The following is a 15,879-nucleotide window of genomic DNA, read 5'->3' on the forward strand; positions in this document are numbered from 1 at the left end:
GCGTCATTACTACATTTTAAAAGCATAAGAACGTTGCACAACTATAATTCCGATTTCGCATGTAGCGTTATCCGGTAAAAGCTGGTGTTTAGTTTGAAAAATTTATCTGATTAGTATCATATTATTAGTTTCAATTAAAATAGGTATTGCATTGTCGATTTCGATTAAAAATTTTTACGAATATAAAAGCTGTATCTTTTTGATAAACAAATAATTCACATACATGTTGAAGCAACAGTTTCGTAATTTTATGTTTAGACAACAAAATGTAACATTTTATTCCAAAACATTTAGAAATAAGTCATAAAATAGCGAGCAAAGATATTTTTAACTAAAAATTGATTTACGATAACTATTTCCCATCTAATTCAATTAGCAATAATAAAGTAGCTGGTGCTAGAATAATCTACGAGGTACAAAATACAGTACGGGCCATGCTGTTTCCGATTATGAATTGCAAAACTTTCAGCATCGTTTCGCATGACTTCGTGTTGGATTAATGATGGACCCTAGAAGTTTCACCGTGAAATTTCATACTATTAGAGGATGTCTTCTCTTTCTCTCTTACTAATTCTTTGACAAACTATCATTGGTTGTTCAGTCATGCTGAAACTTCTTTTTTCTTGGGACTCTCTGATGATGTTATGAACGTCACTCGTAATGTCGAAAAAAATGAAAAAAAAAATCTTTTTTAAACATTATAGTATTACTGCGGGGTGTTTAGATGTTCGATCGTATTAATCATTTATTTACCGTAATAAAGTAGTTTCCAAAAATAATTTTCTCAATATCTTCGACAATCACAGAATATTTTCTATCCATAAACATTTCAATTTACAAATATGTTATACATCAATGTAGAAAACATTTAGCATTGTTTATGAAGAAGAGAAAATGGTGATGGTCTACTGCGTTTTTTATGCAAATACTCATTGAAAAATAAAGAAATGAAAAACCACGTAGCATTGCAAGCATTTTAATGAACTATAATTTGCTTATGCAAGCGATACGATTTAGAACTATACACGCCTTTAAAAAAAGATTATTTGTGCAATTTGACTTAATTATGTTTCATTCATAATCTTTGAAAAATAGTCACACTGCAAATATTTAATATTCTTAATATTATACTTTTACAATTAATTTTTTATGCAATATTAACAGGTATTTTTGTAAACAATTTATTTATTTATATAATTTATATATAAAAATGTATATTTTCTATATAATAATATATGATATAATAAGCATAAGTGTATAATTTTAATAATTTTCGCGAAATAGTTTTCTGTCAAATAGAGAATAATCTATAACGCGTTATTTAGGTTTAATTGGAATTTTATCTTTTTAACAGAACAATTTTAAGGATAAGTTTTAAAAATCGAAATAGTCTATACACCTCTCTATGGAAAAAAGATATTGTTTTAATTGGTTTTCTTTTACTTGTCAGACGTTTTTTTGAGATATATCACATATATTATATATTTATTATATCCTTAAAGCGCGTGATGTGCGATGTGCGCAATTATTTTTGTTTTATCTTTATTCAATATTCGGTGAACAATAAAATGATACATTATGCGCATTATTCACAGAATACAGCCTTGATATGCATGTGCATTGTTATGTCACTGCGTTTCCACTGTTTCCAGTTGTATAAATTTGTATTTTATTATACCTAATCAATATGAGTATATGATAAAAAGAGATCACTTTCCTAGAAAAAATAACAACCTCGCACATCTTAAATCGTATTTGTTTCAATAAATATTTCATTTAGTGTGTCGTAACATTCGCTAACATTTTATATTATTTTCCTATTGTTTTAGAGTTAATAATATAAGTTGGATATTAATATAACTCAAAAAATAATGAGAAAGTAATATATAATAAAATGTTAGCAAATGTCACAATACATTCAAATAAAATAATAATAAAATAATTATATAATAATATATTATTAAATGTGTCGAAAAATATAGATATTTAATGTTCGTAATAAAAACATGGAACTTAATGCATTCCTCCAGTAACTTCAATAGATGCTCCGTTTACATAAGAACTCTTATCAGAAGCTAAAAATGCAATAACCTCTGCCACTTCTTGTGGCTTTCCCATTCTTTGCAATGGTACATTTTTTATAAATAATTCTTTAACTTTATCCGGCACAGTCATAGTCATAGAAGTATCTATAAAACCAGGCAGTACTACGTTCACTCGAATACCAAATCTGTAGAAAATGCAATATATTTATCTCTTCATTTAGAAATATTTTAAATAAAGTAATCGTGATGCATATCTAATACATACTGTCCAAATTCCATAGAAGCGCTCTTTGTCATAGCTACAACTCCAGCTTTGGATGCACTGTAGTTACTTTGTCCAATATTCCCAGTTTTACCGATAATTGAACCGATATTGATAATCGAGGAATCTTTGGTTGCATTTGCTTCTATCATTGCTTTAACTGCAGTTTGCATAACTAGAAAAGTACCTTTTAAATTGACATTGATTACATCATCAAAATTATTGTCACTGAGTTTGATTAAAAAGTTATCTCGTGTAATGCCCGCTGAATTAACAATGACAGTAGGTGGTCTTGAAAATTGTTTCAAGACGTGTTTAAATGCTGTCTCCACACTGTTCCGATCAGTGACTTGAACATCTAATGCAGTATGTCCGGCACCTGCAATAGTGAATAAGGTATTAATAAATATTGAAATAACTAATGTAACAAATAGTTATAGAGTAAAACAGAATTATTGGGTTAAAAATAAAATAGATATAATTTTAGTTAATTAAAATTTTGTAAATACGAAGATATAATAATTCTGTTTCAACCTCAAATTAAAAAGAAATTAATAAAATTATATAGACCTTCCAAAGTGGCTACAGTTTCCGTAGCAGCTTTGATATTTTGATCGGTTGCGACAACGGTAGCGCCTTCTCGGGCAAAAACTCGACATACCTCTCTTCCAATACCGCTTCCAGCACCTGTAACATAATTGAAAAAGTCAAGATTGTGTTATTATAGATTTCAAGATTACGTTTATATGGATATTTCATATATTGTATTATTTACCTGACATAAACTTTTTTCACATATATAAATATAAGGAAAGAATAACGAAATTGTGAAATGTTAACATTAAATTTTGGTATTATTATTACTAAAAGATGTTTAAGACATTTAATGTTAAAAATTGAAAAACTGCAATAAAATTGCAAGTTTCACATATATACCTATAAATATAAATATATATAAGTAATATTTTTTTATATAATCCTTTTAATCATTAAAACAAATATTAAAACAAATAGTCGACTTTATATTTCCATAGTAATTTTTTTAATTTTAGGAATAAAAAATTTATATAATATTTTACATATGTTTCATTCAGTAGTATTTTGTGTTTATTATACGCAATACACTGTGTAAGTACCAATCGAGCAATGTGAGGAGAAACTTCGTTTCGCGTGAAAAATTGAAAAACTGTGTGGAATCGTATACATACCAGTTATATATATAACTTATCATCTTAATAAAAATTTTTCACGTAAAACAAAAAGTCCACTTTATTATAAAATACCTTTTTTTTTTGCATAGAGACATCCATTATGCTACAATTACATATTATTATACATTTCGCGCGTTATTTTAAAACGCAGGTTTAACGCATGCTCTATTTTTTGTTTTCATCGGTACAATAGATTTCCTAACCTTTAAATACATACGTCTCTCCTTAGTCGCTTAATTATATTAATCTTAAATAGAGTAGCGAGTGGTGTTTTTTGTTTTTTAAGTCTTTGTTTCTATATATAAAAAAATATTAAATAAGTATATACTCTTATCTAAATATAATATTGAAATCATTATATCTTTTTAAACATGTTTCAACGTTATCAATATGTAAATGCTCAAGCCTGAAAAATACATCAAATTTGCTGAGTTGTTAAATGCTAAAAATTAACTCGATATTTACGATACAATTTATGATATAATTAAAATATTGTATAAACAAAATGATTACAGAAAAAATGGTAGAATATTTAAAACTAATTTTGTTAGTTTAATTGAATTTATTAATTTGTTAATCTAATCGAGTTACGAGCTAGTATTAATAAAAATTAAATTTCAATAAAGTATAAAAAAGTAATTTTAGTTATCAGCTTTAATACAAAATAAAACTGCACAAACCGGTAACAAATGCCAGTTTTCCAGCTACGAGCTTCGACATATCGTAGGTGTAATTAGAAGGTCTCGTATAAACAAGGCGCTAATCAACACTGAGTATCATTTAGTCTTTGTTATTAAAATGGCCTCCTTCCTCGGAGCTGATTCAGCTTCATTTAGATCTGGTAGTTCCACCTTTTGATAAATTTTACCTGTTGAGTAAGTAGCAAGATTATCCAAACATACGCGCGAATTGCCAGATTTACCTAACAGATCAAATTTACCAAAAGGTGGAACAATCGGCCCTTAAAACACCGTAAAGCTGAGTATACATAGCGAATAATTAGCAGATATTCGGACATATTTTATTTGTAAATATAAGTCAATTAATTTTTGAATTTCTTAATTCCATCAAGCACTCAATCAGATTCAATATTTGTTGCATATAACGATTAAACTTATGCGATATTTGTGCAATAAATAACAATGAACTTTCGCGTTTCTGTAAATTCATTATTCGATGTTCGCATTGTAGTCTTGTCACAATACGTTAAGACCTTTTCTCAAGCCTTGTATCTACAATGTTAGAAATCAGTCTGAATGTCATAAAGGAAGAGTTGACCAATCGCATTGGTCATATGATTGAATTGTTCAAATGTGATTTGTTAATTCTATCCGAGATCTCGGATCGATTTCTAGCATTGTGGGCACAAATTAAGCTTTACAGGGCACATTAAGCACCAAGGGGCATGTTTGAAATTCTACACAGAAATTCTACTATATTTTATGTTATATATAGAAATATTTTAATAATTACATTAATACAGAATTTATTATTAAAACTTTATATTTTACGCATATATTTTTAAAAGAATATAAATTTATAAACTAAATTATGTGATTTGTAGGAATTAACCAATCATAGTCGATTATTCCTCTTTCATTTCACTGTGATTGGTCAATTCTTTCAGATTACGGTCAATATAAATAATCCTATATTTAAAATAATGACACGTCTTAAAATAATTCACGTCTTGTTAATTCGAAATTGAGTTACATACAAAAATAAACAATAATCTATCAGCAAAACTATAGTGGAAGAAATCAATAACAGCGATCGTTTATTTAGTTGTTGAGAATGCGCCAATTAAATACCTATCGTATCGTCGTACGTCGGATGCGCACTGTGCAGTGTAATTGGCTGCATTCAGCAGACTCAGCAGTTTTGCAACCGTTTTATGATTCGTCGCGCTGATTAGATTATACTTTTATAGGCCTTCTACAATAAGCCGCAAGTCAGAACGTCAGAAGTCTTAACCAGTCTTAACCAAGTCGTTCAAGTTGGCTATTGGCCAACTTCACCGATTATGACTTAAGATCGCTTAGAACTTCTGACTTGGGGCTTATTGTAGAAGGCCTATTATAGATTTCAAGGAATAGTCCTATCTCAGCGAAGAATCACAAAATGGTTGCAAAACTGTTGAGACTGCTGAACGCAGCCATTATGCATGTGTCGTATTGGTCGCGTTCAGCAGACTCAACTGTTGTGGAGCAGATCCGTGAGCACTTGCTGCTATTGGTGTATTCTTCTAGATCATCCAATAGCAGCGAGCGCTCACGGATCCGCTCCACAACAGTTGAGTCTGCTGAACGCGACCATAGTCGTACACTGAGTGTATTGGAGAATACTGGGATACACCGTTGTTCTGTGGTTTCGAAGAGTTTATTCCAACTCATTCCTCATTCTTCCATATTTTCCCAATATTGAAATAATGTCTATAAAATGAAAGAGTTTTGGTAAGAACATGATATTTTGCTTTGTATGCTTTGATTATAGAAATTGAACAACAGAAATTAAATTAGGAAATCTGATTAAAAACATATATATTTGGTTTATTCTCATATCTTACATTTTAATGAAAATATGCTTAATTGTTAACGTTTTATGTGTAGAATAAGAACTTTAAAAAGGTCACTCAAAATCGTAAAAATTGTAATGCATTAAATATAATAGTCCTGTTTAGGTTAGGAAATCTCATTCACAAATATAGACGAGTTCCACAGTTACGTGAATGTATATAACATTATGGTTGCTTTTCTTTTAGAAGACGATCTACACAAACGTCGTGCTATCCTTTTATTCAATGAAATAATAAACATGAAACGATATTTGTATCAACTGTCTCTTAAAAGGAAAGCAGCCTATATCTCATTACAGTAAAATACCGATTTCCTGCAGGAACCTTTTAATTAATGTATGTATCTATTTTTGTTTTTTAAATCTTTTTATGTGCATAAAAATCTATCTATTGAGCATATTTTTATAAAATCTGAGATCAGATTAAATCGGATGTTTACTCCGAAAATTTTGCTAAAAAATTTCATAACATAAGTTTACTGGAATAATATGACTTTAAGGTATATACAAAATTTTTCTGTTATATGATAGTTCTACAATAGAATCAAGAAGACGTTTACTTTTAATATCAACCAAAAATCCAAAATGGTTCAATAAGTTGCGCCTAAACTGAATTGTTGAACATCATTACAAAATATTGATTAGAATGATGTAGACCAAGCTGTACATAGAATTTTAGATCTGTAAGTATGAATTTTGGATCCATGCTGTGAATAAAAGAAATGAGGGTATGCATCTTTGTATTCATGTTTTAGGGAAAAAGAAAATATCTGAGCTACATCTACTAAAAAATTGAGATCAGCAACTGAAAGATAATGAGATAAATTGTCCTTGTTATCTGCCTCTATCTGTAACAATTTACTTTTTTTGGACACTAACCGATTTCGATATTGAACAAGAAATAGAAATTTGCAAAATTTCTTATGGTAAAAAATTAATTGTTTTTTATTTAGCTAAATATTTTCTATTTCTCTAAAAGAAAATACATGAAATTGAAACGTAATACGTTACTTGTTATTCTTACTTTTTTAATATAATGAATTGACGTTTTTTATGAATAATGGCATCACAGTTATATTTTTTGGGTAACAATAAGGAATATAATCACTATTTTTATCTTTTTTTTTTACTTTGAACGGTATATGTGTAGAATGGCATATGTATATATATATATATATATATATATAAATATTGTAGACGGGCCTATAGATCTCGTGTTAGCGACATAGACAATCAAATGCCTCTCTAAAAAAAAGATTATAAAAATTCGATGAAAAAGTAATTCAATACCTTTTGAATAATAAAATCAGTGAATCATCTAATTATGGCATTTTTAAAAATTGAATATCTTTTTCAGGTAGATTTTTAATAATAGAAATCAACATGATCTGTTTGTCTAAATACTGGAATAACGGAATTGTATTTTATTTCATTGGATTGGATCCAATATAACTTAAATTTGCTCTCTGATTGAGCAAACCAAAATTGAAACTACTTTATCAAAAGGTAGGAAGCTTTATATGTTGAAATTAATTAATTAACAGATCAATTAGAAATTAATCCATTGTGACTCATCCATTAAGCCCGATGTCCACGATGCTAGAAATCAGTCCGAGATCTCGGACAGAGAAAAAGTTAACAAATCACATTTGAACAATTTGATCACATGACCATTGCTATTGGTCAATTCCTTCTTCATCCGAGATCTCGGACTGATTTCTAGCATCGTGGACACAAGGCTTTAGAAGTGATCCTTAAATTACCATTCAAATAGTGAATCTTTTTTTGTTTTAGGGTAAGACTGGTCAAGTGCTGATGCTTGCTTTCTGACATCTTTGGAGGCGTTCTTTTAATAAGCACCAGCAAAAGTTTTGCGACTATTGATCGCGTAAAAAGAAAATTGAAACATTTTCCAAATTCCTGTCTTTTGATTACTTCAATTAATTCACTCTCCGAAAGATTTTACATTATGCAGCGCGTTAATTCGATTTCTTTCGAATTCGGTTCGTAAAGGAGACATTTAAAATTTCTTTCCGAATGTTCTTGGATTACTTGTGACGTCACTCGGGTCATTTGTTTATTATAACGAGGTCATCAAATGCATTTCAAAGAACTCGAGATTTTTAAAATATTTTACTAATTTTTAATAACAAATTAGAAATATAAAAGTTACTAATCAGCATAATGAATATAAGAGTAGTTATTCACAAAATATAATTACTATAGTAAATAAATTCGTAAAAATTATGAGATTGTCATATATATATGTTTACACATATAAACGTGTATATATTAGCAAGTATTGATTTTGCCCAGGTATGCTGTCCCTGGTTCTTGAACGTTCTCCAATTGTCAGCCCTGGTATACGCGACGGGGCGGGAGGGTTTACGTAGGTTGCCCAGCCAATAAGAGATTGACTTTCCGTTGTCACGGTGATAGTGCCGTAAGCTTCTGACGTCAAAGCGTACTTATAGTGACGTCAGAGAACGCGCTATGTGAACGGGCAAGTGTGTTTACAGAAAAATTGAACTTGAACCTGCTCGTGAACTTGAATTTGTAGTGCAGTTTAGTGCTGAGATTGTTGCCGATCGAATGAGTGATCGGATAATCGGCACTGGCAACATAATACTGCCTCGTCTCTTTCAAGTGTGGCCAATATTCGAAAGCCATGAAACGATGTGACGACGTAACGAGGTCTAAATTTAAATGCTTCATCGAGCGGATCGCGTCAAGATTCGCAGCGAAGCGTTATACCTGCGAAGGAACAATAATCGAGGCTGTGCCGAGAACTAATCGCAGAATACATGAATTTTTAAGCGTTTGCTAGACTCATTCCGGAATTACTTAAACTTTGCAGTACGAATGGAGCCATGTATTATCCGATCGATCGGGATGGTTAATATTCGCGATCGGAAATTTTCACGATTCTGGCGATTTTCGAGTGATTACTTCGTTTTCGCTAATTCTCGGTGTGTTAATCGCAATATTTTCAACAACGGTGGTGAAAAAGGACGAAAGGGAGAGGGTGGAAAGAAAGGGCAATGGGGAGAGGGAGAAGTATGGGCACGTGAAGAGGTCAAGGTGACAGGAGGGGGAATCATTGCGAAGGTCACGAACAGCACCGGCGCACCACTGACCTTTAAAAGCTGCGTATCGTTTGTTCCTGCTACAGTTCGGTTTTGGAGCTTTTAGAAATCAGACTGAGCTTATACATCACACGCGCGCGATCCACTCAACGCATGACTGTCAAGAACAAAAGATTACCTCGCTGACAAATTTTCAGCGAAAGATAAGAGGTAAGGAAATAAATGAAAGATATAAAAAAATGTATATATATGTTTTATTTTATTTTATTTTATTTATGTTATTTTATTTACATATTTTATATATAAATAAAGTAATATATAGAGAGAGGTGAGAGAAGGAGAGCGGAAAGAAAGAGAAAAAAATTGTATGATGTGATAGTTGCAAAAGATAATAGTTAAACTTATAGATAATAGATATTTTGGTTAACAAGAAAATGTAATATGTTGCATATTGTTACATGATTGCAGGAATTTGATACAACACGTGCAAGGTACAACAAAAAATATAGCGAAGAAGAGTGACAACGTATGCGTGAGAAGACAACAACTGTATAGCGAAGAGCACAGTACGAGCAAACAGTAACAAAAGAAAAAAGGGAAATTACAAAATTAGTATATAGAGGAATAGTGAGCAAAATAGAGCGATTTAGAGCTCTCTTGAGAGGAGTGTGTAGGTGCTTCCAAGATAATGACAATGAAGATAAACAGCCCTTTTCAAATGAAAAGTTACAACGGAAAGTTACGATTTGCGAACCTCCTAGGAAGTTTCGACGGCGTATGTCAAGAAAGACCTGGTATGCTAAGCAACTTAAGATGGCTTATAAGAGGAGAATGCAGATGATCCAGTCTGATGAACTCTATAGCTGTCTAGAAATTGAAGAACCGACAGTACCATTGACAGCAGCAAATATGATGATAGAGCCTGATAAGTTTGACGATCTAGAGATAGCAATTCCGTCAACATCAACAACAAGCTATCCACTGTCACGATCCACGATGTTACACAGAAAGCTTCAAGATGCTGTCCAAAATGAAGACAGAATGAACGAGTGCAATGGATACGACGACAGTCAACAGATTATAGAATCAGTTCCATCAACATCAACTGCAATCCATTCGGATTCGTATCAATCCCTCGTTCAAGAGAAAAAGTCGTTGAAATTTGAAATAGATAACATAGGAAAAGTTATGACATGTTGTAAAACTGCTGTTAATCGCTGGCTATCTGTTTTAGATGAAGAATTTCCTGAAAAAGAGTATTTACAAGAATATGAGGAAGGAGCTGATAAACTACATGAATTGCAATGTATAGAAATAGAACTTGAAAGTAAACAGGAAAAAATAGAGGAATTGGAGAAATTAAGAAAAAAAGCTGAAGAAGCTAAGAAGAAGAAAAAGATATCTATATTAATGATACACCTCCCAAATAGTCAATATACCACTATAGAGGTAAAGGAAGGACTTACTTTAAGGAACGCAGTATCAAAAGCTATGGAACGTCGGCAATTGATTTTGGATGACTGTGCAGCTTATATTAAGCAACGTATGACATATTTTATTTCTTGGGATACAGACATATCAACTTTGCCGTGTAAGGAAGTGTTTGTGGAGTATCTGGAAACATTTCCTGTTCCAGTTTTTTGGACTCATAATTTTGCGGGTACCAAAGTTTTGTTAGGTTACTGTTATGTTTGTGGAAAGAGTGTTCTTTATGGATTTATCTGCAAAGCATGTAATAGAAAATTTCATACAAAATGTGTAAGTTATGCGTCTCTACTCTGTGAACATATACGAAGACGAACAGCTTATTATGAAAGATTATTGGCTAATAATCCAGCTACAGGAATTATTCAAATTCCACCAGTACCCGTACCGAGTATTAGTTCAAGGAGGCGAATTAAAAAACCTGCTCAGGACACTGAACCAACAACAATTGATAAGACCACTCAAGTCACTACAAGAACAAAATTTTTACGATATCCTAGAAGAAACAAAAGACATCAAAAATCAAAGGACCAAGATGATTCATGTGCTGATGATACAGAATCTGAAGATAGTATTTTCAGTCAAGATTCAATAAGAGATTTTAAAATTGTAGCGGAAGAAATCACATACGAAGACGATGACGAAAAGGGGAAGGGAACTTACGGAACTGTGTATAAAGCTGATTGGTATGGACCTGTGGCCGTGAAAAGACTTAATATTGAAGTTCCTACAGAACTAGAAATAGAAATGTTTAAAAATGAAGTGAATGTTTTACGTAAAATTCGGCATATGCATGTGTTATCATTTATGGCTTGTATTGTTAAACCTTATTTAGCAATTATTACGCAATGGTGTGAAGGAAACTCTTTATATCATCGTCTGCATGTCGCGGAGGACGAATTAGAAATGATTACAATTGTGATAATTCTTAAACAAATTTCAGAGGGCATGGACTATTTACATGCCCGAAATATTCATCATCGGGATTTAAAAAGTAAGAATATTTTTTTTCATAATGGACTTCACGTGAAGATTGGTGACTTTGGCCTTGCAGTAATGAAGAGTCGACAACCGAGGAATAATAGAAGGGATGAACTGGATGAAAGGGACGAAAGGGATGAAAGGGACGAAAATGACGAAAACGATGAAAAGGATGAAGAGATTGAAAAGGGTAAAAAGAATAAAAAGGTAGGCACTGATGACAAGATTAAAAAGACTAAAAGGACTACTACAAAAACTAAAAAAGAGTTAGAAGAAGAGTTAGAGAACCAGCTAGCTGGTTCCGTTCGTTGGATGGCTCCAGAAGTTTTAAGGTTTAAAGAAGACTATCCATATAGTTTTCAATCTGACGTGTATGCATTTGGCATAGTAATGTATGAATTATTTGCTCGTGATTTACCGTATGGTTATAAAACTGATAAACTGTTTATTTTATATAATGTAGGACGTGGCGGTTTAAAACCCGACGATAAAAAAATACGTTCTGATACACCTAAAAAACTCGTAAAACTTTACAATCAATGCATCGAGTTTGAGAAAGAGAAGCGACCATTGTTTCCCTATATTTTAAGGCAAGTGTACCATGTTTTCAAGGCTACACCGAAAATAAGAAGAACGACTTCTTTACCATTAAAGACTGACGTGTTAGCAGATACCTATATTGAACGAGCTGATGATGTTCAAGACTTTCTCACATCTGACGCTGACGATTATGATGACGAAAAAGCTGATATCGACGCTAACATTAATGCAAATGTAAGCGTTAGCAATAGTGCTAGTGTTGTAGATGTTTTTGCTGACTTTTAAAATTGACAACAGATAGTGAACTAGCTAAAATTGGAACAAAAATAGCTTCCTTAAATAACGTATTTACAATGGAGAATAAAGATATAGGGTTCAGATGTAACGAGTAGAACTGCACATGCATCAAGCTTTTCTCTCTGTAAATCTCGTTCTCTCCAGCGATTGGTCACGTAGTCGGCCGCCAGGGGAAAGTGAGATGTTCATCGCAGGCGCAGTTTGAACTCTGTATCAGAAAAGGACAGCATTTTTGCTCCAATTGTACAAGTCCTGCTGCGCCTTTTCCTTCAGCGATTGGCCAAGCAGTTGGTAGAAGAAAGGGAGAAGTCTAGTGCAGTTCAATCTCACTATCTCAGAGTTAGAAAGAGAAGGTAAGCCTATCATAGATTTCTTTCTCTTTCTAAAGTAAGTAAAGCACATGTGATCGAATGCGCAGTTTGTTCTTATTACGGGTCTAGCAACGTATAAGTTTGTTATTCTATTTTTTTTTAGAAGTTTAAAGAAAAAAATCTTTGTAAAAAATGATATATTGTATATATATGTGTATATATGTGATGTAGCGTATATTGATTTTGTATAAGCTTTACGAACAGGGATCTGGACCGAACTGCGTCTTAAACCAATTACCATTAATAAGATCCAATCAACATAATAAGAAACAAATACGTATGATAAGTGTTATAATTCTTATACACAGGACGCGGAAACGCTTGTCGTGCGATAGGATCGAAATGATTTTTTACATCTACTTTGTTTCAATTATATGCTTATTTTGATTCTTCTTTTGTATCTTAAGGTGCTGTAACATGTATTCATTGTCAAGCAGAACAGTTTGATCTGAATATGATAGTACAACGATTAGTTTTTAGCTGCTACTCTGTTCTGCTTTTCGAATATAATATGGCCTAAGATAATTGTATTCAACATGAGTAGCAAGCATATTAGAATATATGTATTAAAATTGAACAAGGTGATTAATTATACACATTTCGAAAAAATTTTTAATAAAATGTTTATTATAAACTTTGCGTCTCTAAATTTAACTAATTAAACTCTCTTACCACACACCGTTTTAAACTTAAGTTTTAAAGTTTATTATTTAATTATGACATTGAGACAAAAGGTAGACATTAAATATATGTGTACAGATTTTTATAATGTGTCAATCTATATTTAATTGTTAAATCATATTTTAAACAAAATGTGCGTCCTTTTCTGTGTTACAACGGCATTCGAATCTTTACGATGCAAATATTTTTAGTGCTGTTATAATACGCGAAATAACACGAATTTGGAATCGGTCTAGAGAAAATATTACTGTCAGTTGACATCGGAAAATTGTCGTTATGTCATATTTTAAATCTCTCTCATTCCATTAGAAAAACATAAAAATATTTAAAAAATTAAAAAAATATATTTTTATATATATATGTATATACGCGTAAAAAAAAAGTGAGAAATATATTTATTTATGTACGTGTATACACAAAGAACAAAATATATCTAGGAAAAAAGCGGAGTAAGATGGACCACGGACGGAGTAAAATGATTCAGTTGCTAGATCTCGCGTTTTAGTAGCTTTTTTTTCTTAGAAAGTTACCTTACCTTCTCTTATTTATGTACATGTATGTATGTATGTATCTATGTATGTATGTATACACATATATTTAAGGAAAAAATAAAATATTCAGTATCATTTTTATAATTAATGTGAAATCATTTCTCTACAGCGATATATGTAAGGAAAAAATAAAATTTATTATTCTGTATTATATATTTATGTATAATAAATGCGTAATTATTTCTTTACAGCAATTCTATCCTCGACAATCCTTACGTTTCGCCTAATTCTTTTCATAGGACAGAAATTTAATTATTCAAAATACACGCGCTAAGAATATCCACACATCATCGATTTGCATATAAGATCATTAATGTCTTAACACATGAATGTAGGTATCTATAAAAGTACATACGTACATACATACATACAAATAGGAATGCATATATATTTCGATGCATAAATTCATGTGTTAAAATATTAATAATCCAAAGAAGTATTTACGTCAATAAATACAAGGAGTTTACAATTAAAGAGATGTACTTATCACGTCACTAAATCGTATTTTAGTGTACATAATAGAAAATGTGCATGTTTTTCTTTTTCTTTAAAAATGTTTTAATTACAATATCAACTAAAAATATCAGCCAAAAATTAATTAAAAAGTCAATTCAGTAACTAATATGAGCAAAAAAATTTTGTCATAAATACGCCTTGAAATCAACTGCAAAAAAAAACGAAACTTATAATGACTTTATGCAGCGAAATGACCTTATTTTGTTGCAGTTTTAAATGACTTTTAAACGATTAAGTGAACCCAAATGAATTTTTGCACTATACAATAAATTTGTTTGTTAGTTTTGTTAATATGTGTGTATATAAAAAATTTTATTTAATTCATAATGGTACGACCTTATCAAATTTACAAATTACTATCCATACAGTACAGAATTTACAGCAAAATCTCTGCAATATTGCTGTAATATGCAATGTTGCAGGAGTGTTACTGCAACTTTTGTGCAATTTTTTGCAATCTTGTGCTGTAGAGGTAATACAAAAAATGCGATTTTATATAAATATCAAGTCTAAACAAAACAAATAAATTATTTTTTAAAGAATTGTGCTCAAAACACAGATATTCAGATATAATAATAGAATAATTCATGAAATTTTTATACTTTTGATAATGTTTTTTTGAGATGTGACACATCTTTAATGTCATGAGACAAAACATCCAATAAGTATATAGCTTTCTTGAAATTTTGTTATTAATATTTATTAATTTAATGGATATATAACAATATAGGAATTCTATAGGCCTCGATTTCATAACAGGTATATGATAACTTTACCATCAACGAGATGACAATATTCATGAGTTTATCGTCGAAATTACAAATGGGATCTCGAGGCCTTCTGCAAATTATAAAACATTTGTTACCCTTGTCGTCCATGTATTGATTTTTGTTACCATTTTTCTCTTCCCTTACGTTATAGAAGAATGAAGTTCAGGTCAGTTCAAACAACTATTTTCGTCCCATGAAATGCGCAGGATTATGTGAGTTTTTTTCTTAACAAGTAAGTTAAAATTAATGATTATAAAATTAAATTAGTTGAAAGTTACTTATACAAAAGTCAACTCAGTTTAAAGTTGAATTAAAGTTAACTTAAATTAAAAGTTAATTTAAAAAATTATTATTAAATTAAATTAAAATAATTATAGTTATGAATGATATGTAGAATGCATATTATAAATAATTATTAAATTTTAATGGAAGTATAATTTCAAAAATTTTATCATTTATAATTTAGGTTTTTTAAAAATCATCATAGTCGCTAGTAAAATCTTTGTTTC

The 15,879-nt window shown here is 30.8% G+C and overlaps 2 protein-coding genes across 5 annotated transcripts; one reads left to right on the plus strand and one right to left on the minus strand.

The window, feature by feature from the left end:
• Nucleotides 1–1,972: 1,972 nt before the first annotated feature.
• On the minus strand, nt 1,973–4,335 carry LOC108767273 (estradiol 17-beta-dehydrogenase 8). Of its 2 annotated transcripts, none has more exons than XM_018517027.1 (4): nt 4,199–4,335; nt 2,878–2,994; nt 2,311–2,686; nt 1,973–2,230 (listed from the first exon to the last, which is right to left on the minus strand). In XM_018517027.1, the coding sequence occupies exons 1-4, from the start codon at nt 4,236–4,238 to the stop codon at nt 2,014–2,016; spliced, it is 750 nt and encodes a 249-aa protein (XP_018372529.1). In that variant the 5' UTR covers nt 4,239–4,335; the 3' UTR covers nt 1,973–2,013. The 2 variants fall into 2 exon arrangements, with proteins under 2 accessions (XP_018372529.1, XP_018372530.1); XM_018517028.1 differs by lacking the exon at nt 4,199–4,335 and adding an exon at nt 3,083–3,095.
• A 4,077-nt stretch (nt 4,336–8,412) lies between these two features.
• Raf (serine/threonine kinase raf oncogene) lies at nt 8,413–15,536 on the plus strand. Of its 3 annotated transcripts, none has more exons than XR_001940426.1 (3): nt 8,413–9,388; nt 9,647–12,834; nt 15,522–15,536. XR_001940426.1 is itself a non-coding variant. In XM_018517258.1 (3 exons), exons 2-3 carry the CDS (start codon nt 9,956–9,958, stop codon nt 12,638–12,640), a joined length of 2,478 nt encoding a protein of 825 aa, XP_018372760.1. In that variant the 5' UTR covers nt 8,413–9,388; nt 9,647–9,955; the 3' UTR covers nt 12,641–13,515. The 3 variants fall into 3 exon arrangements, 2 of the variants coding, with proteins under 2 accessions (XP_018372760.1, XP_018372759.1); XM_018517258.1 differs by lacking the exon at nt 15,522–15,536 and having other exon boundaries at nt 9,647–12,418; nt 12,626–13,515; XM_018517257.1 differs by lacking the exon at nt 15,522–15,536 and having other exon boundaries at nt 9,647–13,515.
• Nucleotides 15,537–15,879: the final 343 nt, after the last annotated feature.

The sequence above is a fragment of the Trachymyrmex cornetzi genome, unplaced genomic scaffold (genome assembly GCF_001594075.2).
Source record: "Trachymyrmex cornetzi isolate Tcor2-1 unplaced genomic scaffold, Tcor1.1 scaffold67, whole genome shotgun sequence".
Classification (NCBI taxonomy): Eukaryota; Metazoa; Arthropoda; class Insecta; order Hymenoptera; family Formicidae; genus Trachymyrmex; species Trachymyrmex cornetzi.